This window comes from Stegostoma tigrinum, chromosome 25 (assembly GCF_030684315.1).
Source record: "Stegostoma tigrinum isolate sSteTig4 chromosome 25, sSteTig4.hap1, whole genome shotgun sequence".
In the NCBI taxonomy this organism is placed as follows: Eukaryota; Metazoa; Chordata; class Chondrichthyes; order Orectolobiformes; family Stegostomatidae; genus Stegostoma; species Stegostoma tigrinum.
The window spans coordinates 24907123-24930854 of record NC_081378.1 but is presented as its reverse complement, the minus strand read 5'-3'; the positions used below and the strand labels follow the sequence as shown (position 1 = coordinate 24930854).

The 23732-nt window shown below is 39.8% G+C and overlaps 1 protein-coding gene across 2 annotated transcripts in view; it reads right to left on the bottom strand.

Annotated features, from left to right (window-relative positions):
• Positions 1–23732, bottom strand: part of LOC125463267 (protein PHTF2-like) — a 113943-nt gene that overhangs the window by 13571 nt on the left and 76640 nt on the right. For both annotated transcript variants that reach the window (XM_048554325.2, XM_059654584.1), the window contains exons 9-13: positions 16693–16860; positions 16148–16360; positions 13624–13752; positions 9191–9460; positions 6415–6546 (exon numbers count right to left, since the gene is read on the bottom strand). In XM_048554325.2, coding sequence (XP_048410282.1) covers positions 6415–6546; positions 9191–9460; positions 13624–13752; positions 16148–16360; positions 16693–16860 — 912 coding nt within the window. The remainder of the gene's footprint in view (positions 1–6414; positions 6547–9190; positions 9461–13623; positions 13753–16147; positions 16361–16692; positions 16861–23732) is intronic.

Genomic DNA, 23732 nt, shown 5'->3' with positions numbered 1-23732 from the left:
TAAAGGTAAGCATACCAAAGGCCACCTTCACTATCCTGTCTACCTGCGACTCCATTTCCAAGGAACTATGAACCTGCCCTCCAAGGTCTCGTTGTTCAGTAACATTCCACAGTACCTTAGCATTAATTGTATTAGTCCTGCCCTGATTTGACTTTCCAAAATGCAACATCTTGCATTTTTATAAATTAAACTCCAAGGTCCTGTTATATTCTGAGGTAACTTTCTTCACTGTCCACTATATCTCCAATTTTAGTGTCATCTGCAGACTTACAAACCATATCTCCTACATTCAAATCCAAATCATTTGTATAAATGACAAAAAAAGCAGAGGACCCCAGCACCAATCTTTGTGGCACACCACTGAGTACAGGCCTCCAGTCTGTAAAGCAATCCTCCCACCACCCCCTCTGTCTTCTACCTTTGAGTCAGTTCTGTATCCCAATAGCTAGTTCTCCCTGTATTCATATGATCTAACCTTGCTAACCAGTCTATCATGGGGAACTTTGTCAAATGCCTCATTTAAGTCCATGTGGATCACATCCATCACTCCTCCTTCATCAATCCTCTTCATTATTTCTTTAAAAAACTCAATTAAGTTAGTGAGGCACGAGATTTGTTCGTTCTAGTTCAGGAGCTTTTAAACTAATTGGGTGGTGGGGGTCCTAAGTTGTAGTAATAATAAAAAAAAATGAGAGGATGGTTCTGAATCGGAAAACAGCAAGTTAATTAGAAAGGCAAACAAGAGCTAGTCAGAGAATGGGGTAACTGAAGAATTAAACTGCATTTATTTCAATGTAAGGGGTCGTACAGGTAAGGCTGATGAACTCAAGGGCACATGTGGGAACATGGCTCTGGATCATCACAACTATTAGAAAAACTTGGCTGAGGGAAGGACAGGACTGGCAGCTCAATGTTCCAGGTTTTAGTGCTATAGAAGAGAAGGAAAGAGAGGAGTAAGAGATGGCATTTTTGATTAAGGAAGACATTACTACTGTAAAATTAGAGAGGATATTTCTGAGGGATCATCCAGTGAAACCATATGGATAATTATAAATAAGAAAGGGATGATGATCACCTTGATAGGACGGTACTATAGGCCCCTCCCAACAGTCAGCTGGAAATTGACCAGCAAGTATATAGAGACCTCACAGAACATAACAGCACAGTACAGGCCCTTCGGCCCTCGATGTTGTGCCGACCTGTCATACCGATCTCAAGCCCATCTAACCTACGCTATTCCATGTACGTCCTCAGATGTATAGAAAATGATGCTGGAGAGATAGTAGTGGGGAATAAGTAAATGTCTGAGGAACTGAATAATTACTTTGCGTCAATCTCCACAGTGGAATACATGAGTAATATCACAAAAAAATCAAGGGATTTGGGGGCAGAGATGAGTAAGGTGGCTATCACCAAGGAGAAGGTGCTAGAAAAACTGAATGCCTGGAAGGCGGATAAATACCCAGGACCAGATGGACTACAATCCTGAGTCTTAAGGAGATAGCTGAAGAGATAGTGGAGGCATTAATGGTGATCTTTCAGAATTCGCTATAGTCGGGGAGGGTCTCAGAGGACTGGGAAATCACTAAAGTGACATACCCGTTTAAAAATGGATTAAGGCAGAAGACTGAAAATCGTAGTGATTAGCCTAACCTTGGTCATGGATAAAATTTTGCAGTCAATTATGAAGGATGGGATTTCTGAATACTTGGAAGTGCATGGTAAAATAGGGCAAAGTCAGCATGGTTTCATCAAGTGGAGGTCATGCCAGACAAGTCTGTTAGAATCCTTTGAGGAAGAAACAAACAGATTAGATCAAGGACAGCCAATGGATATTATATATCTGGACTTCAAGACGGCCTTTGACAAGGTGTCGCGTAGGAGGCTGCGGAGTAAGATAAGGGCCCATGATGTGAGAGGTAAGGTGCTAGCATGGATAGAAGATTGGCTCTCTGGCAGAAAACAGACAGTGGGATTAAAAGGGTCTTTCTCAGGATGGCAACTAGTGATAAGTGGTGTTCCACAAGGGTCAGTATTGGGACCACAACTTTTCACTTTGTACATTAATGGTCTAGATGAAGGAACTAAGCGCATTCTGGCTAAGTTTGCAAATGATACAAAGATAGGTAGAAGGACAGGTAGCATGGAGGATACGGGGAGGCTGCAGAAGGATTTGGGGGGGTTAGGACAGTGGGCAAAGCAGTGGCAGATTGAGTACAATGCGGGAAAGTGTGAAGTCATGCACTTCGGTAAGAAGAATAGAAGCATGGGAGAAAATTCAGAAGGCTGAAGTGCAAAGAGACTTGGGAGTTCTAGTTCAGGATTCTCTTAATGTAAACTTGCAGTTTGAGTCAGTAGTCAGGAAGGCAAATGCAACTTTGGCATTTATTCTGAGAAGATTTGAATATAATAGCAGGATGTACTTCTGGTCAGACCACATTTGGAGTACTGAGCACAGTTTTGGACTCCATATCTCAGGGAAGGCATACTGACCCTGGAGCGAGTTCAGAGGAGGTTCATGAGAATGGTTCCAGGAATGAAAAGCTTAACATGTGAGGAACGTTTGAGGACTCTGAGTCTGTTCTCGATAGAATTTAGAAGGATGACAGAATATCTAATTGAAACTTACAGAATACTGAATGGCCTGGACAGAGTGGATGTTGGGAAGGTACTTCCACTGGTAGGAGAGACTAGGACCCAAGCGCACTTTCAAAAGCTGATTGGAGTAGACTGTTTACAGGTAAAAGGATGGCTGACAAGTGGAAGGCTTTTAAAAGTATGATAATGAGAATTTAGAGGAATTATGTTCCTGCTGGTGTGAAGGGTAAGGCTTGTAAGAGTAGGAAACAGTGGATGAATAATTGAGGTTCGAGTCAAGAATAAGACAGCATTGTGTATTGGATATAGATGACTGGGATCAAAATAATCTCTTGAAGAGTATGAAAAGTAGGATTCAGGGTGAGCTTGCCAATTGTCACAAAATTGTCAGGAAGAGGGTGGTCATGACTGTAGGCCTGTGACCAGCGATGTTCCAAAGGGATCAGCACTGGGTCCCCTTTTGCTTGTCATTTAAAGAAATGATTTGGATTAGAATATACGAGGTATGGTTAGTAAATCTGCAGTTAACACCAACATTAGTGATATAGTGGACAATGAAGAAGGTTATCTAAGATTACAAAGAGATTCTGATCAATTGGGTTATCAGGCTGAGAAGCAGCAGATGGAGTTTACTCTGGATAAATGCAAAGTACTGCATTTTGGTAAAACAAACAAGGGCAGGACTTAATTAATAGTAGGGCCCAAGTAGTGTTGTAGAAGAGAGGAAGTGGTGGATGCAGATACTATTATAAATTTAAAAGACATTTAGATAAGTATTTGAAGAAGATAGGGCAGGTGCCATTACATTTTAATACATTTTAATGTATTACCTGAAAGACAACACCTCCAATAATGCAGCAATCCTACAGTACTGATTTGACTTGTGCATTCAAGACTTGAAGCAACTTAATCCCACAGCTTTCTGAATCAGAGGGAAGACTGCTATCAACTGAGCCACAGCTAATGCATACAGGCTCAGCTTAATTTGTTTTTCATTGTAGCTCACACAACTTTTAGAAACTGCTATGTTGCAGTTCGTCAATGCATACGCCACCGCATTATTAAATAGAAACACAACAACCCTCACCCCAGGTAGCTCTTCTGTCTCTTCCGCAGCATCCTTCAACATTTATCAGCATTTTGTATCTAGTACATTGTAGTCCTAGCAGCAGCCACTGTTCCAAGTCACAGTATGGACACTACGGAGCTAACCACTTGGCAGCAATCCAAGATAGGACTTGTATTTGAGTGAGAGGTGGAAGTCCTGCCTCCATTACCACATTGCGTTAATGGATCTGGGGCTGATGGGCTGACATTCTCCACCGACCCTTCCAGTAGTCTGGCAGGAACCTCCACATGCAGGAAAAAATTCTGCCTCCAATTTTGTGAAAATACCCATGGGAAACTCATGTTTGCCTCTCACTTTGATGGATGGCTATTAAATATCAACTGTAGGATAATCATTGAAAATGTTATTCTTATGTTACTTTTCCTTGATCAGTTCCAGTGTTGTATGAAATATAATCTACCAAAAATATCAACTGCTTTTCACAGAAATCAGAAAGAATTCACAACATGGAAAGAGACCATTTGGGCCAACACGTCGCTAATGACCAACAAAGGAGACAGAACATTATTAAATCTTTCAACAATGGAATATTCAATTAACTGAAGGTGAGGAAACTTGAATTCACTGAGGTAATTAATTCCTTAAAAATGAATGCATAACCTCTATCTTGATCCGATATTGAGCAAGTGTGACCTGTATGAATTAGACAGATTACACCTTAACAACACTAGGATTAACATCCTGACAGGGAGATACTGTTAGAGACAGTTTCATCTAGATTGGCAAAGGGATGGAAACCTGAGGGGGAGCTCAGTTTGGAGGGAAGGAAAACTGGTAACACCAAGAAAAAGGCAAAATTAGAAGACAAAGCAAAGTCAAGCATCAACTGGAATATGAATGTAGAATAATATTAAAAAGGAAAAATTAAAGGCACGTATCTGAATGCACACAGCAATCACAACAAGGTTGACATTTTGAACAGGCGAAGGGATATGATTTAATTGCTATTATCAAGACAGGGCTACAGGGTGAGCAAGATTGGGCACCGAACATCCAAGGGTATCTTACATTTAAGAAAGTTAAAGAAAAAAAGGAAAAGATACGATAGGATTCTTAATAGGCTCAAGATCAGTAAGTTAGTGAGACAGGGATCTTAGACGAAAGGGTCAAGATGTAAAATCAGTTTGGGCATTGCTGAGGAGCAGCAAGAGACAGCAATCAATGGTGGAAGCTGTTTATCAACATTGAACAGTAGTAGTGATGTTGGGCACAGTTTAAATCAGGAAATTAGGGATACTTTTAATATGGTTAATACAGAAATAATGAGTGACGTTAATTTACATACATACTGAGTAAATCTAATCTGCACTAACGTTGTGGAGGATGAACTCCTGGAGTTTGTATATGGTGGGGACCTCGTTGCTAAAGACTGGTTATCTGGTCGTGCTTTATTAACACAAAATTACACCTATCATTAATTCAGTATTTTGCTACACTAATGGAGACCGTTTTGAATTCTTGCAATCCAAGATCACTAGTTAGTGTCAACTGCTCTTTATTTTGTTGCAGCCAATTTAAAAGCAGGCATCACCATTAAATTCATTCAAATTGGACTTAGATTATAAATGAACTATTTCCCAAATGTTCAGCAGGCAAGGCCAATATTGAATAGCTCATATTTAGCTAGAAATACAGTAATCTTTAAACCGGTAGTGTGCCCTTGACAGGACTGAGTGCACCAAAGGACTAAGTAAAACAGAAGCTGATGGAGAAACTCAGCAGGCTTGGCATCATCTGTGGGAGAAAGCAGAGCTAACATTTTGAACCAGATTCTAAACATTAACTTTGCCTTCTCCCCACAGATGTTGCCAGACATACTGAATTTCTCCAGAAATTTCTGTTTTTGTTTCAGATCTTCAGCACTGACAGTTCTTTGTTTTATTTAAGAGACTGAGCAGATATAGGAACAGCATGGGGGAACGTCATGAGGACTGTTTTCTCATAGAAATACATTTTTATACTTCATGGCTTAATGTTTCTGGATAAATTACTAGGCTATGCAAGGATTCACTTTTAGTAAAATAATCTTTTATAAATTGAGATCAGTGTTTATGTTCCTTCAAAATATTGTGACAAATTTTCTCTTTGATTTGGCACTGAAACAGCTGAATCTGGCCTCCTGTACATACAGTGAAGTTTGCCCCATGCCATCTTGATATCTGGCTGCCTGGGTCACTTCTAAACAATGTGCTCCTTACAAATGTACTCACTAATAAAGGGACCAAGAACAGGATTTCACTTTGAAAAAGGTCACCATCTTTGGCAGTAACAGTATCTCACCTGGTTTGAATCTCTTGGCATAGCAGATTTCCAGCTATCATTTCACACCATATCAACCTCAATGTAACAGGTGAAGTTAGGTCACAGATCAGCAATGATGTCATTAAAATGGTGGATGAAAGCTCAAGGGGCTAAATAGCCTACTCCTGTTCTAATACTCAGCCCTTACGTGCCAGAGAAGTAGGAACACCCAACACAGAAGTCTCTCAAAACTGACCTGGGACCTCCAACCTGGTTGGCCCTAAAAGAGCAGGCAAAGCCATTTAAAAGGCCAACCGAGATTTCAACCTGGCATACCTAAGTTTTGCCTTTCCTCAAGCATTCCACAGGGTTCCTGTTACAGGGCAAATCTAGGAGAATGATCACATGTATTTGACCTCATAATTACATTAATAAATTGGATTTACCTTGAGATACGAACGTAATGAGAGCCATATTTTAATATTTTGCACCTTCTTGAGACGAAAGTGAGGAACTTCAGACTTTCTGGCTCGTCTTGCTGAAGTTAAATGGCCAAACAGTTTGGCAAATAGTAATCTCTATGAAAGAAAAATATGTTGTTTGATTATTCCTTAATACTATTTTTCATCAAAATTAAAAAAAAGGAAAATGATATCAAATTTCACTTGTCTGAAACATTAGCAATCAAGACAAGTTCAGCTGGATTTAACTGCATCTGACTGATAATGATAATACTCTAAGGGTAAATTACAATCGTCTGAGATTTTCTGAAACAGTGCATTATACAAATTACACTAAAATTTCCTAGGAATCTCAGCATATACCAAAACATGAAATCTCACAGGAAGAGAGTGAAAATTAGCATTAAGAGCAAATGATGTCTCAGCTTACATAAACAGGGTCATAAGAGACAGCTAAACCTGTACAAACCACTGGCCAGAAAAACACTTCCAATTTTGAACATCCAACTTTCACTAGGATAAAGGACACAGAGTGAATATAACTGAACTAGTATATCAAGGGTTGACACTGAAATTATGAGGACAATCTAAATAAACAAGGACTATTTATAGAACAGGAAAAATAAAGGGGAGATTATTTTAGGTCTTTTGATTATATGGAACTTTCATGAGGTAAATAAGGAAAAAATTCCATTTGACCAATTATAAAGTCACAAGTTGAACTTTTTAAGCTCCAGCAGAAGGACTGAAAGCACACAGGACAGGAATTTCCAGCTTACATGCCCGCTGCCTGCAAATAGTCAAGGAGCCATTTAAACTAATGTAAGAGATCTATCAGAGACTCTCCTTCACCAAGAAGGATTTTTCAATCGGCAGGTTGGTCTCCTGTCTGGTCAAGACGTGAATCGAGAAAGGAGGCAGCCTCCCAAAAGGCCAATATTCTATTTCACTATTTATACAATTCCCTGCACTACCCACACATGCCTGCCCAGTGGCTGATATCCCTCTCCATGGAAGGGTCTCATGGTTGTGATGATTTTTGAGATAGGAGTTCAAAAATGCTGACAGGATATTTCCATAGTGGGGCATTCCCTCTCTTACTTACCTGCAGCAGTGTCTTGCACTTCTTCCAGGATTATTCTGTTCTGCCCAGTTAGTGATGAAAATTTACACAGCCAGAAGATTAACTATTCTTTTCCTCTCCAGGGGAGGCAATTGCCGAGTGGCATTATCACTGGACTGTTAATCCAGAGACCTGGTAATATTCTGAGGACCCAGGTTTGAAAACTGCTACAGCACATGGTGGAATTTGAATATTACCAAATATCTAGAATTAGGACTATAATGCTGGCCATGAAATTGCTGCCAATTGTCAAAAAAACTCATCTGGTTCACTAATGTCCTTTCGAGAAGGAAACTGCCATCCTTAGCTCATCTGGCCTAGATGTGACTCCTGACCCTGACCAGTGACACATACATTCTGAGTGAATAAAAGAAACTCCACACGTGCTGCTTTAACTACTGACCAGCTATAGCAATTTCAGACCACACTTGACTGTTTTCTGTACTTAAGCCAATTTGTTTTTAATCCAGCTTGACACTGATCCTTGCATTTCCATGAACAACAGTTTTATTAACCAGCCTTATAATGTGTTACTTTCCTAAAACCTATACAGTCAACTTCTGATGTATTCTCTTCAATGTTCTGTTAATCCTTCAAATAATTAAATTAGATTAAACAAACATAAATCTATGCTGCTTCTTGATTACCATGTACTTGGAGATGTTTAGTTTTTTTCCTCTGATTTTTGTTCCTAAACACTTATCCACTACCGATATTAAACCGACCAGCATGCAGTTACTGGGAACGTTCTTACATTCTTTCTTGGAGTAGAGGTGTCACAACTATTACTTTATAATTCTCCAATAAATTCCCTGTATCTAGAAAAGATTGGAAGATTATGGTATGCCTTTTTCCTATCTCTACCCCCATTTCCCAGTGCAACCTGGGCTATAAGCCATCCACGCAAGTCAACATCACCAATCAGCTGCAGTGGACTTACCAATACATCTTGCTTATCAATTTTCACCCCATTTACTACCTTTCCAGTTCTACCAATATTTACCAGGTTCCTCCTTCTTAATAAGTAAGGATACAATGTACCATTAAGTACGCAAGCCTTGCCCTGCACTTGTAAACATATTACTTTCTTTGTTCCTGATACATCTAATCCCACCTCCTACTTCTCCTACTTCCTTTAGTGCTTAAGTGCTATTAACAGTTGCTATCTAGAAAGCATAAATTTAAAAACATTATATAAAAAAACAAGTTAATGGTTTCTACCACAGGATTGGTTTACCTAACAGAAACATTAGTGAAAACAGAATCTGTAAAATCTTTTAAATATTAAGTAAATAAATATTTAAGAAAGACAATTTTGCACAGTATGACAAATAGAAATACAATGTCAGCTGCTTAATAGGGCACAACTTGCCAAATAACTGCCTTATGTTCTATAAATTCTATGGTTTTCCTTTCATAACAGTATTGTAATACTTTACATTTCTTGACATCATTTTGTACCAAATTCATTTTCCTCTTCTTCCTTCTCCATTTCACTGCTTCAGTAAAACTTGATAAAAATGATTTCCACAAAATTGATCCTCTATTAAGTTTGGCAAGCTCAGAAATTTAATTTGATTCAGCAAGATTAGTAATACAAATCGAGGTAATTTGCAAAATGAAAATATCTCAGCTTACCTGTTTATACGTTCGCTCGGCCACACACAGCATGAAGAAAAATATCCACATGAGGCACACACGCACCACAAAGCTTAGTGCAACCATAATAACTGTTTGATTTACATTTGAACCAAATGCAATGAAAAACAGCTCTGCAGCAGACAGTGACACTAGTTCTTCCAAATCCTTTTGCTGAAAGAGTCTGAATAAAACTGGAGTGATGCCAAGTATCAGAGAAACCAAGTTTCCAAACAGCTGGTAACCAATACCTTGCTTGTAGCTGTTAACCTGCAGGTGTTCAAAAAAGTTGGAATTCTAAATTTGCAAAATATTATCTATAAATGCACAAGATATTTTTTATTGGTGTAATAATTAGTAGAAAATTATTTAAAACAGAGGACCCCTCCCTCAAAACTGGAAAACAAACATTTGCTTTGCTAAGAGAATCTTACATACAGTTTATTTGGAGATAGTATATTTTAAAATTTATAATCGGAGAGATGTGGAGAAAGAAACATTTGTTAATGAATGTCAAGATGTCAAATAACATTTACCAAATTATTTTTCATTTCAGAGACATTTACAACCTTCTAAACTCTAAATTGTCCCCATATTTAATCAGGAAAGTAGCATGTTGGGGGAACAAAAGATAACGTAATGTAGTAAATGCCAGTGGAAGGATACTGAATTAAAAATGGCCAAAATGGTTGACTGCCCACATGGTGACCTAAGCTCCAGGAACTGAATGTGGAATAAACAAAATCATGCGAAATGAAAATAAACCTTTTATCAAAAGCAGCAGAAACGAGTCATGTGTGGAAAAGCTCCTATTTTTAATTTACAGGTATATGATGGGTTTCACATTTCAAAGATGAAAAAATTAGCTACAATAAGCCAGTTTGTAAGTAACAACACCAGATATGAGAACACATGCATGAAATATATTCAATACAACTGTTTTGACAGAGCATGGGAGATAGATTTTCAATTACAGATGGTTGAAGACCTCTCTCACTATATACACTTGTTTAGGAAGGACAAAGCACCCAATGACATCCAAACACTGACATTCGTAGCTGCTGTTGATCCAGGATACTACTAATCAACTGTGCCCTCTGGTTAAAACCTTACACCTGCAGGACACCCTAAGAATTTTAAACTGCATATTCTTTTATGTTCCCTTGCAAATCAGATACTAGCCCCTTTTTAACTTTATCTGTGTATGTGTGAAGGGAGGAAGAGGAATGAGAATAGAAGTGAAAGCGATTTTTTTTAGGGAAGTCCACATTTTGACTTCGTAAAAGATTCATAGAAATATCCAGGACTAAACATTTCAAATAGCTCACAATTAACTCTCAGTGATTGTAAGTAATTAGCAGTTAGTTTTCGTTCCAATAGAGAGCTACGCTGAGATTTTATGATACAGCAGAAATCTGTCTTACTGTCACAGACCCTTCGGGCAGAGTATTTCTGGAGACAATACATGGTATTAGGACAGTTTAATGTATTTATTGCAAACAGGATAGGTGCCTATCCCTAGGTCTGTAGGGACAACTGGCTTAGTCCTAAAATCCTAAAACAGATGTCCAACATCTATTATGAGATTTAGAAATGCACCACGTCATCTTGATAATTTTGTTCAATTGTGTGTAGTATCTATTAAGTACACTTGATTTTTTTGAGACCATAGTGTCTGCAACTGTACAAGGAATCTTTGCTTAGAAGAAATTACTGTTCTATTATGAAATGATGAGTTAATGAAAGCTCCATAGACTGGACTTAATCCTAAATACAATTTTAAGTCCAGGTCCGCATTCTATAATATTGTCAGCGCTCCCTTCTCTGTTACAAGTTAAATGTTGCAATCTGGTGAAATCTGAAAATTTGATTTTTGTTACCAATTAGCTTTTATTTTCAATTAAGAGGATTAATCAATTAGAGATTGAGTTGATAGTAATTGCTGAAAAACTGTTCATCTCTAACATTTTGTTCTACAGATAGGTCATTCACGCAGAAGGTTAACTTTTTCTTTTTCCAGTGATTTTGTTTGACCTGCTGAATATTTCTTGAACTTTCTATATTTCTGACAAAGTTACTCTTTTGTGAGATTACAATCAGGATGGCACCATAAGATTTGCCACTTCTATTTACTATGGATTCAATAAGTGTATTACGTCCTTTTTTTAAATAAAGAAAGGTTGAAACAGATGTGCCAAGCAGTATGTTCAAAGCCAATAAAGTAAACAGCTTGTGAGGCCTTGGAGTGTTTTTTTTAAGTTGAAACAACAGATGCAGCCAGAATAGCAGGGTTAAGCTCCTGCAGAACTAGGATTTTTAGTTTTAGCTTTCAGCGGTTGCTGGGGCCTTGAAGTTGGATGTGGAAGCTCTTATTCCACTCACTGTTACAGCTAAAAGTTGGAGTTCTCTTCCTGCTGTTAGAATTGCATGAGACAATCCATTTTATTGAATTTGGCTCGGGCAAGGGTGCATTTGTGGGATGTTACTATATTGGAACAGTTAATTAGTAGTCGTGATATATGTACACATACACATATATAGATAACAAAGTGTGAAGCTGGATGAACACAGCAGGCCAAGCAGCATCTTAGGAGAACAAAAGCTGACGTTTCGGGCCTAAATCGCTCGAAACGTCAGCTTTTGTGCTCCTGAGATGCTGCTTGGCCTGCTGTGTTCATCCAGCTCCACACTTTGTTATCTTGGATTCTCCAGCATCTGCAGTTCCCATTATCACTACACATATATAGAATTTTGTTAAGCATTTCAACAGAGTTACATTTAAACTAAATCTTTTATTTTTATTTGCTCAGTATTTTAACTGTAGTGTAAAATAAAGTATCCTTTGCCAAAAGGCGAGAATCTGGAACGCCTTACACTTACCTTTATATTAAGAAAAAGTTAGGTTTTAGGCTGTGTTTTTAATATATTTTGAGGGGTTTTGTCTGATCTGTAATATCAGAATACAAACTGAAATAATGAAGTAACAAGGGTCTTCATAATATTAGATAATGTGCAGAAAACGGTCAGACTTCAGAACATAAAGGGAATGTTGTTTTAACATAGAACAGGACAGTATAGTACAGGCGCTTCAGCCCACGATTCTGTACAGACCTATTATCCTCCTAAGATCCTATCCTACCCTACATTCCTTATATTTTACTATCATCTGTGTGCATATACAAGAGTCCTTAAAAGTCCCTAAAGTGTCTGACTCCATACCACTGCTGGCAGCGCATTCCACATGCCCACCACTCTCTGTATGACGAACCCACCTGTGACATCTCCCCTGTACCTTCTTCCAATCATCTTAAAATTATGCCCCCTCGTAATTGTCATTTCCGCCCTGGGAAAAAAGTCTCTGACTATCCATTCTATGTATGCCTCTCATCATCTGTAAACCTCTATCAAGTCACCTCTCATCCTTCTTCGCTCCAATGAAAAAAGGCTTAGCTCCCTCAACCTTTCCTCATAAAACCTGTCCTCCAGTCCAGGCAGCATCCTGATAAATCTCCTCTGCACCCTCTCTAAAGCTTCCACATCTTTCCTGTAATGAGGTGACCAGAACTGAACACCATATTCCAAGTGTGGTCGAACCAGAGTTTTATAGAGTTGCAGCATAACTTCATGGCTCTTAAAACCAATTCCCCTGCCAATGAAAGGTAACACACCATATGCCCTCTTTATAACCGTATTAACTTGGGTTGCATCAGCAAACTTACTAACCCACCCTTCCACTTTCTCATCCAAGTCATTTATAAAGATCACAACGAGCAGAGATCCCAGAACAGATCGCTGTGGAGCATCACTATTCACTGGTTTTGTACTCTAGTAGACAACAGTTATAATATATCAGAGAATAAAGTTAGCCTATAATCAATGCCACATAATTTTAAAGAATGCTTTGCGCAAATTGTTGCTGTTTTTCAATCTTTATGTTCACAGCCATTACTTAAAGGAAGCCATGCTATTCCATTAACATTGTCAGTAAACTATTGCGTTTTTCATAATGATCTAGCCTTTATGAAGATCTGAATGGATAGAACAACTTGAAAAAGAAGGAAAATAGAATGAACTGCAAAATTAACAGAAGACTGCAGGAATACATAAACAAAATACAAAAATGTTTTGTGGCATAATTGCTAGAAACATATAACTATTAAAGAATTATCACTGATATGGACATTTGCTATTTTTCTCATAAGTGCTCAACAAAGTTATTGTAATTTTAATAAGTGCATGTTTGTAAAGGTTACATTGTCAAGTAAGGAAAGACAAAGAGCAATTGCCAAAACTGAAGTGGATGAAGTGGGAGATCAATGAATTTCACTGCAGTTCCGAAGAAGAGTCACACTAGCCTCAAAACATTAACTCTGTTACTCTCTCCACAGATACTGTTAAATTAATTTTCTGCCCTTTTAAAGTGCTATACTCACTCTTTTCATAATCATTCCACTGATTTCCATCACAGACATATCAGCTTTCTTACACTCATTGCATTCCCAGACGATTGCACTTACTCTTTCCAAACTGATACTGGAGCTGTGAAGCCATGGTGAATGACTCTGGAAAAAGGATAAGTGTTCATAAAGCAACACAAATCATTTTTTTAAAACACTTTAATTTGGGAGTCAAAGGATCCTCATTACATATTCCTTCCTGTTAACCAGCAAACACTACTTCACTTCCTCCTTTAATGCTATGCAAATTCAAGGTTTTTTCCCTCTTAATTTAGTTACATTTATAATAACAAAAGTATTCTTAGCAGAACACATGGATAATATCTCATTGTAACTACCTAAGGCACTGGTTGTACTTGGAAAAATAACACTACTGCTACTGGCGCTTTTCTCACCACAAGATTAGAACAGTTCAACTAGGAGGCGCACCAGCACCAAATTAGAATAACTGGAAATGTGCCATAAATGCAACTATGCCAGTGTTTCTCACACCTAAACAGAAAGAGATTGAAGCTTTATAAAAAATTGGCATTAATGCAGAAAAACGTCGCTTCTTCGTCAGTCAATAATAGACACAGAGCTGGAGATGTGTATGCGAATACTGACCCAAATGTCTAATCATATGAAAAACCAAAACAACTGAAAATGCTAACAAAAAAGAACAAAAACAGAAGTTTCTAGAAAAGCGCAGCAGGTATGGTGGCATCTGTGAAGAAATAAATCAAGAGTTAACATTTCAGGTCCGATGATCCTTTTGGACCCAAAACATGAATTCTGATTTTTTTTCTTCACGGCTGCTGCCAGACCTGCTGAGCTTCTCTAACAACTTAGGTGTCTGATCATAAGTTTGGGCTTTAAACAACTTAAAAGAGAAAAGGGAAGTAAAAGAGGCCAGGAGATATAGGGAGGAAAGTAATTTGTAAGAGAAGTAAATGTGATGGAAGAAAAAAAAGTTCATGTAACAAGTAGATAGAATATTCAATGCATTACCTGGTGGAGGCAGGTTCAATTGAGACATTCAGGAGGGTGTTGGGATGATAATTTGATTAGATATAATGTGCAAGGGTAATAGGCAAAGGTAGGAGATTGGCAGATGGTAATTGATGCAATGGATTTGAGGTGCAGTGCAGACAAAATGGACCAAATGAACTTTTTTTCTCCTCCGATAACAACCCAACATTCCAGGGATTCAGCATGGTGACTCAATGGTTAGCACTGCTGCCTCATAGCACCTGGGACCTGGGTTCAATTCCTGTCTCAGGTGACTGTCTGTGTGGAGTTTGCACATTTTCCTCATGTCTGTGTGGACTTCCTCCCACAATCCAAAAATGTGCAAGTTAGGTGGATTGGCCATGCTAAATTGTACATATGTCCAGGTTTGTATAGGTTAGGTGTATTATCCATAGGAAATACAGGATTACAGTGATAAAGGGGTGGATCTGGGTAGGATGCTTTTTAGAGAGAGTTGATGTTGACTAGTTGGGGCCGAATGACATATTTCTACGCTGTCGGGATTCTGTGGATTAATGTGGTGTACCTCTGTTGAAATCTCTCAAAAGCAAGTTTATTATACCTTACATAAGGAGACCAAAACTGTAGACAATATTCCAAATGTGCTTTCACCAAAGCTCTACATAGATAGTCTTTTTTTCATCTGTACTCCCCTAAAAATGAAAGCCAATATACTGTTTGCTTGCCTAACTGTTTACAGCACCTGCATGCTAGCTATTAGCGACTCATGGACAAGGACAACCATTTGCCCTTGGACACCTGCACATCCTGACCGTTTCTGCATTTCTTCTCAATTTTAGAAATATTCTATCTCGTTTATTTCTAACCAAGTGAATAACTTCACTTTTATTCACATTATTGTCTATCTGCCGTGTTCTAGCCCATTCACTCAGCCTGTCTAAGTCCTCTTGAAGTTTTCTTGCATCCTCCTCAACACATATTCCTACCTATTTTGGTGTAATCAGCAAATTTGGAAATGATAATAATTACAATTGTTCCCTAGATCCAAATCATTCATATAAACTAAACAGGCGTGGAACTAATTCTGGTCCTTTCAATACCCCATAAGTAATAGTTCGCCAAATTGAGATGCAGCTTATTATTGTGCCTTCTTTTAATAGCACATTGATTAAGTCTATTTGGTAGCAAGTCTTTGAAGCACTTCACATTACTAATACTAACAGTTCAGACGCTTTTATATATATTATGAATATAACTCAATGTATTGTAAAGAATTATTGTCTGGATTACTTCGGGATTGGCTTCAGTCCATATGATGTCCAAAATAGCTTTTCTTTTGCTGAACATGAAAATACAAATCACAACTGATGTCACCAATCTGAAACTATTGACAAAATGTTAATTGTGCAACTTAAATAAATTTAAATATTGACTTTTCAGTTAAAGAATTCGCTCATCGCAAAATATACAATAAGTTAATTATAATTGAAGAAATAACATTTAACAAAGTTCACTATTCGAAACAAACCAGGTGAAATGGATCATCTCGGTATTCCTTCCTCCCTGAGGAATTCAAGTGTGAATTTTCTCCCTCGGTTTCACTAGTGCAGGACGTACGGCATTCAGCACAGTGCAGAAGATCCTCCCATAATACATCTTCAGTTTCCGATTCATGGCGCGTGCTTTCCGAATCTTGTCTAGAACTGCGTGAACTACAACTAGTAGCAGATTTAGCAGTCTCCTGCAAAATAATTTGACATGAAATGCACTTTAAATGTACAAGTTATCAGCAGGAACTAAAAACATGTACTACCCCTACTGAGACAGCTACCAACTATGATTGAAACTTAATTTACAAATTTAAAAGACCAACTGCCTCACATTCATTTCAGCGCCTCCATTTTAGTAGTCTTTTCATTACAGAAGTAATTCTTATAAATTTAAGGCTTAACTAAGTTTTGTTATCAATATTACTGCCCATTGCGCTTGTACATTAATAATAAACAATGCATCATATAAAATAATGCTCTTTATAAAGAAGAAAGAACTACAGAATAATCAAAAGTCTATAACCTCAGGAGTGTAGTGTCTTTTATACTGGTTAGATTTTCTATTCCGTAATACATTATCATTGGAAATTCGTTCTCCAGTCCGACGTTGCGTGAATGTTTGCGATCCAGCTTCACCATCTTCATCACTTGAAACATCATCTGATATATTTATGACTTGTCTAGGTCCTTCCTATTTAGAAATATAAACATGAGAAAAACCAAATGATTAAAGTACAATAATTTACCTAAATTCCACTTCTTTATAACAGGCATCCTGTATGTTGTCTGTAGAATTTGAGTTTTGAATATTCCCTCATTTGCAAGTCAGCAATTCTCGAATGAGGAGCATGAAGATTCACCGTTCAAATTGCTGAGTAAAGGCTGGTGATGCAGGTGTTTGTGTATAACTGAGTCACCTATCATACGATATGAAAAAACAATACTAACTGTATTATCCATTACAATTGAGCTCCAGACCTCTGAAAATGCTTCCTTTCCTTTCTTCCAATAAGTGATCTTGCTTTGCCAAACCACCTCCAACATTATCTTGCCCTTGATCCACCATTCCTAGACACTGACCAGTTTTTCTACAACTACTTTCTCTGCCAAAATAGTCATTCATGTAACTTTCATATTTGAAGGTCACGCGCAAATGATTTATATCAGTGTTCATCTCTGCAACAATATAATCTCTTCAGCTCTAATTCCACAATACTACTTTCATACTAGTCTACAGTTATGAGCAGTAGGAAGAACATCAAATATTGTTCCTCTGCAGGGTGCCACTTTTTTAAAAAATTCATGGGAAATGGCATTGCTAGCTGTGTCAGCATTTAGTGTCCACCCCAACTGCCCTAAAGAAGGTGGTGGTGAGCTGCCTTCCTGAACAACTGCAGCATAAGGGATGTACTGACAACCCTGTAGGAAGGAATTTTCAGGATTTGGACTCAGCAACAAAGGAAATGTGGCACTGTCAAGATGATGTGTGACTTGGAAGAGAACCTGAAGTAGTGATGGCGCCAGGATTCTATTGACCTTGTCCTTCTAGATGTGAGAGGTTGCATGTATGGAAGGTGCTGTTGAAGGAACCTTGGTCAGTCATTGCACTGGATACTGTAAAGCAAAAACCCCACAGAAAGGTTTAAACAGACATCAAGACCGTTAGTAGGTATATCTCTGCGACTAATTGGAAGTGACACTCTTGGTCCTTACTGATTCTTTCTGGAGCCTATTGCCACCTTCCACACGATTGGCCTGAAAAGTGGTGGTAACTAGAGAGAAAAGAAATACCTTCACGGGTCCAGACAAACATCTACTTACAACAAGCAGGGAAGTATCAGCCAATGGTCAAATGAGGTGATGGTTAAAGTGAGATGGTACCAGGAGCATTTTCTGAATTTTCCAGCATTCATCAGCAATGTCCAGCGCCATTTTTGCAAGATAGCAAAAGGGGAATTTTCCAATTAGTGTATCCGATTAGAATATTATAGTGCAGATCAGAGAATGTGATGTAAGGGATTGGTGACTGTTATTAGGTGGCACTTGCAAAGCTCTAAGCTGCTCACTGATACTCAGATTGAATTCCACTGAGGTCACTCAGCCTCTGACCTCATTACAACTTTGGTCCAACATGGACAAAAGAGCTGAATCCATTGGTGAGATGAGAGTGACTGCTCGTGACATCAAAGCAGCATTTACGGAGTATGACACCAGGGGATGCTCATTAAACTACAGGCAAAGGCAACTGGGGAAAACTTCACTAGTCGGAGCCATTCCTAGCACAAGGGAGATGGTGGTGGTTGTTGGAGGTCAATTATCTCAGTCTAAGGACATCACTGCAGGAGTTCTTCAGGATAATGTCCTAGGCTCAACCATCGCAAAGACAGGTGGAGGTACAGGTAGCGCTGGGGAAGCTGGAAGGCTGCAAAAGGACTTGGACAGGCTAGGAGAGTGAGCAATAAAGTAGCAGACAGAATACAATGTGGGAAAATATGAGGCAGTGCACTTTGGTTTTAAGAATAGAGACATAGGCTACTTTCCAAACATAGAAAGACTTCGGAAATCTGAAGCACAAAGGGGTTTGGGAGTCCTAGTTCAGGATTCTCTTTAGGTTAACAGGCAGGTTCAGTAGGCAGTTAGGAAGGCAAATACAGTCTTAGCATTCATTTCAAAAGATCTAGAATAAAAGAGCTGAGGCTGTATAAGTTTCTGGTCAGACATTTGAATATTGTGAGCAGTTTTGGGTCCTGGATGTGACCTTGGAGGGGGTCCCCAGCAGGTTTACAAGAATGATCTTGGGGATGAAGGGCTTGCCATATGAGCAGTGGAGGACTCTGAGTCTGTGCCCAATGGAGTTTAGGATGAGGGAGTAACCTGATTCAACCTTACAGAATACTAAGAACCTAGATAGAGTGGATATGGAGATGTTTCCACTAGGAGGCGAGTCTGGGACACAAGGGCACAGCCTCAGAGTGAAAGGATGACCCTTTAGACTGAGATGAGGAGGAACTTTTCAGCCAGTGGATGGTGATTCTGTGCAGGCTAAGTCACTGAATGTATTTATGATAAGAGATGATATATTCTTAATTAGCAAGGGACCAAGTGTTATGGGGAGAAGGCAAGATAATTTTTTCAAAAATTCATTTGTGGGATGTGGGTGTCACTGGCTGGCCAGCGTTCCTTCCCCATCCCTCGTTGCCCTTGAGAAGGTCATGGTGAGCTGCCTTTTTGAACCGCTGCAGTACTCCTGCTGTGGGTTGACCCACAATGCTATTGGGGAGGGAATTCCAGGATTTTGACCCAGCAACAGCGAAGAAACAGTGATATATTTCCAAGTCAGGACAGTGGGTGACTTGGAGGGGGAATTGGAGGTGGTGGTGTTCCTATATATCTGCTGCCCTTGTCCTTCGAGATGGAAGTGGTCATGGGTTTGAAAGGTGCTGTCCGAGGATCTGTGGTGAATTTCTGCAGTGCATCTTGTAAATAGTACACAAACTGCTGCTACTGAGCATTGGTGGTGGAGGGAGTGAATGTTTGTAGATGTAATGCCAATCAAGCAGGCTGTTTTGTACTGGATGGTGTCAAGCTTCTTGAGTGTTGTTGGGGCTGCACTCATTCAGGCAAGTGGGGAGTATTCCATCACACTCCTGACTTGTGCCTTGGAGATAGTGGACAGGCTTTGAGGAGTCAGGAGCTAAGTTACTTGCCAGAATATTCCTAGCTTCTGGGCTGCTCTTGTAGCCACTGTGTTTATGTGGTGAGTCCAGTTGAGTTTCTGGTCAACGGTAACCCCTACAATGTTGATAGTGGGGGATTCACTGGTGGTAACACCATTGAATGTCAAGGGGTGGTGATTAGATTGTCTCCTATTGGTGATGGTTGTAGCCTGGCATTCGTGTGTCGCGAATGTCACTTGCCACTTGTCAGCCCAAACCTGGATATTGTCCAAATCTTGTAGCATGTGACCATGGACTGCTTTAGTATCTGAGGAGTCATTGGTGCTGAACATTGTGCAGTCATTGGCAAACATCCCCAGTTGTGACCTTATGTTGGAGGGAAGGTCATTGATGAAGCAGCTGAAGATGGTTGGGCCTAGGACAATACCCCAAGGAACTCCGGCAGAGACGTCCTAGAGCGGAGATGATTGGCCTCCCACAACCACGACCATCTTCCTATGTGTCAGATATGACTCCAACCACCAGAGTGTTTGTCCCAATACCCACTGATTTCAGTTTTGCCAGGGCTCCTTGATGCTACACTCGGTCAAATGCAGCCTTGATATCAAGGGCTGTCATTCTCACCTCACTGCTGCAATTCAGCTCTTTTGTCCATGTTTGAGCCAAGGCTGTAATGAGATCAGGCACTGAGTGCTCCTGGCAGAACCCAAACTGGGTGTCACTGAGCAGGTGCTGCTTGATAGCACTGTTGGTGACACCTTCTGATGATCGAGAGGAGACTGATGGGGCTGTAATTGGCCGGGTTGGATTTGTCCTGCTTTTTGTGTACAGAACATGGTTGGGCAATTTTCCACATTGTCGAGTATATACCAGTGTTATAACTGTACTGGAACAGCTTGGCTACTGGAGGGGCAAGTTCTGGAGCACAAGTCTTCAGTTCTATTGCCAGAATGTTATCAGGGCTGGTAGCCTTTGCAGTATCCAGTGTCTCCAATTGTTTCTAGATATCACATGGAGTGAATCTAATCGGTTGAAGACTGGTATCTGTAATGCTGGGGACGACTGGAGGAAGCCGAGGTGGATCATCCACTCAGCCCTTATGGCTGAAGATTGTTATGAATGCTTCAGCCTTTTCTTTTGCACTGATGCGCTGGACTCTTGGAGGATGGGGATATTTTTGGAGCCTCCTACTCCGGTGAGTTGTTTAATTGTCCACCACCATTCACGACTGGATGTAGCAGGACTACAGAGCTTTATTCTGATCCGTTGGTTGTGGGATCGTTTAGCTCTGTCTATCAATTGCTGCTTTCGCCGTTTGACATACAAGTAGTCCTGTTTGGTAGCTTCACCAGGATGATTCCTCATCTTCAGGTATGCCTGGTGCTGCTCTGGCATGCCCTCCTGCACCCCTCGTTGAACCAGGGTTGATCCCCTGGCTTGATGGTAATGGTTGAATGGGCAATATACTGGGCCATGAGGTTACAGAATGTGCTGGAGTACAATTCTGCTGCTGTTGATGGCCCACAGCACCTCATGAATGCCAGTCTGGAGTTGCTAGATCTGTGCAAAGTCTGTCCCATTTAGCACAGTGATAGGGCCACACAAGACGATGGAGGCTGCTCTCAATGTGAAGGGGGTACTTCATCTTCGCAAAGACTGTGTGATGGTCAGTCTTACCGATACTGTCATGGACAGATGCAACTGCAGCTGGCAGATTAGTAAGGATGGGGTCATGTATGTTTTTCCCTCTTGTTGGTTCCCTCACCACCTGCTGCAGACCCAGTCTCACAGCTATGTCCTGTAGGACCCAACCAGCTCAATCAATAGTACTGCTGCCAAGCCAGAGTACATTTTGTGTCCTTGCCATCCTCAGTGCTTCCTTTAAGTGTTGTTCAAAATTGAGGAGTACTCATTCATCAGCTGAGGGAGGATGGTATGTGGTAATCAGCAGGAGGTTTCCTTGCCTATGTTTAACTTGAAGCCATAAGACTTTATGGGGTCTGGAGTCAATGTTGAAGGCTCCTAGAGCAACACCCTCCTGACCCTATACCACTGTGCCGCCCCCTCTGCTGGGTCTGTCCTGCTGGAGAGACAGGGCATATCCAGAGATAGTGATGGTGGTGTCTGGAACATTGTTTGTAAGGTATGATTCCGTGAGTATGACTATGTTAGGCTGTTGCTTGACTAATCCGTGAGACAGCTCTCCCAAGTTTGGCACTAACCACCAGATGTTAGTGAGGAGGACTTTGCATGGTCGACAGGGCTGTTTCTGCCATTGTCTTTTCCAGTGTCTAGGTCGATGCCAGGTGATCCATCCAGTTGCATTTCTTTCAGTCTTTGTAGCGATTGGTACATCTGAGTGGCTTGTTAGGCCATTTCAGAGAGCGGTTGAAGTCAACCACATTGCTGTGGGTCTAGAGTCACATGAGGGCCAGACCAGGTGAGGGTGGCAGGTCTCCTCCCATGAAGGGGATCAGTGAACCAGATGGGTTTTCCAACAATTGACAATGATTTCATGGTGATCAGTAGATTCTTAATTCCAGACTTTGTTTTTGCATTCCAATTCCATCATCTGCCGTGGTGGGATTTGTACCTGAATACCCAGAACATCAGCTGGGTTTCTGGATCAATAGTCTCGCAATAATACCACCAGGCCATCACCCACCCTGGTTGAGAAATATATCAGCCACGATGGGTCAAATGGCATAATTCTGCTCTTATGGCTTTATGATCTAATTCACCCAAGCACCATCAAGTATGATGCTAATTGCTTCGAAAAGTACCATATGACCCCACTTCATTCCACACAAGCTCCAAATCTTCCAAATCTATTAAGTTCTCCCTTTTTGCAATATGTCCTTTCAAAATCTTGGAATGCATTATTTATTTTCAAATAAACTACCATTTTTCACATTCAAAGCCCTCAAATCCCACCCCATTCCAACAGATTGTACTCTCAGTATAGAGAGTTGTTTTTGTCAATAATGAAAAATATTATGCAACTTCTATCATGCTCCTCTTTATTTTCAGGGTTTAATATGTTCTACCACACTATCTCACATAACTTTTTAAATGTGGTATGGCCCATTGCTGCCTCTTGCATGACAGACAGCACATTACTTCCACAGGGTTCTCATTCCAAGTCCATATGACTACCTCAGATTTATCTCAAGAGGTCTGTAACCTTGACCTATTCTTTTAGTAATTTAAACACTGTTGCTCCACAGATGAACAAAAAAATTGTTAATAAATTATATCAAGAATTCCATTGCTTCTATTACATTAAACCCACTTGAATGGCTGCTTTCATCACCAAACACCACGATCTGCCTCTACAGTTAACTCCAATCCCCACCTTCATTAAGAAATCGGATTTCTTAATTATGAATATTTAGAGTATAGTTGTCATTTTATCTGGATATTGGTTTCTTGAGATAAAATCAAAGTACTAAGTTGCAAATAAATTTTTGTACTTTAAGAAAGGAAGACATGGTTAGAGCTTAATGACAGTTTTGGCTGTGGCGCAAAAATCTGGAAGCTTTTGTTTATTTGCATGCATTTTAATAAGGTCTTACTCTTTGGAGTAGAGTAGAGGGCAAACAATTCAGCGCATATTTTAAAAAAAAGACAAAAATTTCTGTTGCCTAGCAATAAATTCCAGTAAGACAGGCAAACAGAACAATTCAGAAAGACAGTCAGCCTATCAGAGAGTGAAGGACTGCTGAACACTGCATTTAAGGATCTCATATAGTTGTTTTGAAATTAAAGTAATAGTGAGCAAAATTAATGGGGCGGCACGGAGGCACAGTGATTAGCACTACTTGCTCACAGTGCCAGGGACCCGGGTTTGATTCCACCCTCAGGCGACTGTCCGTGTGGAGTTTGC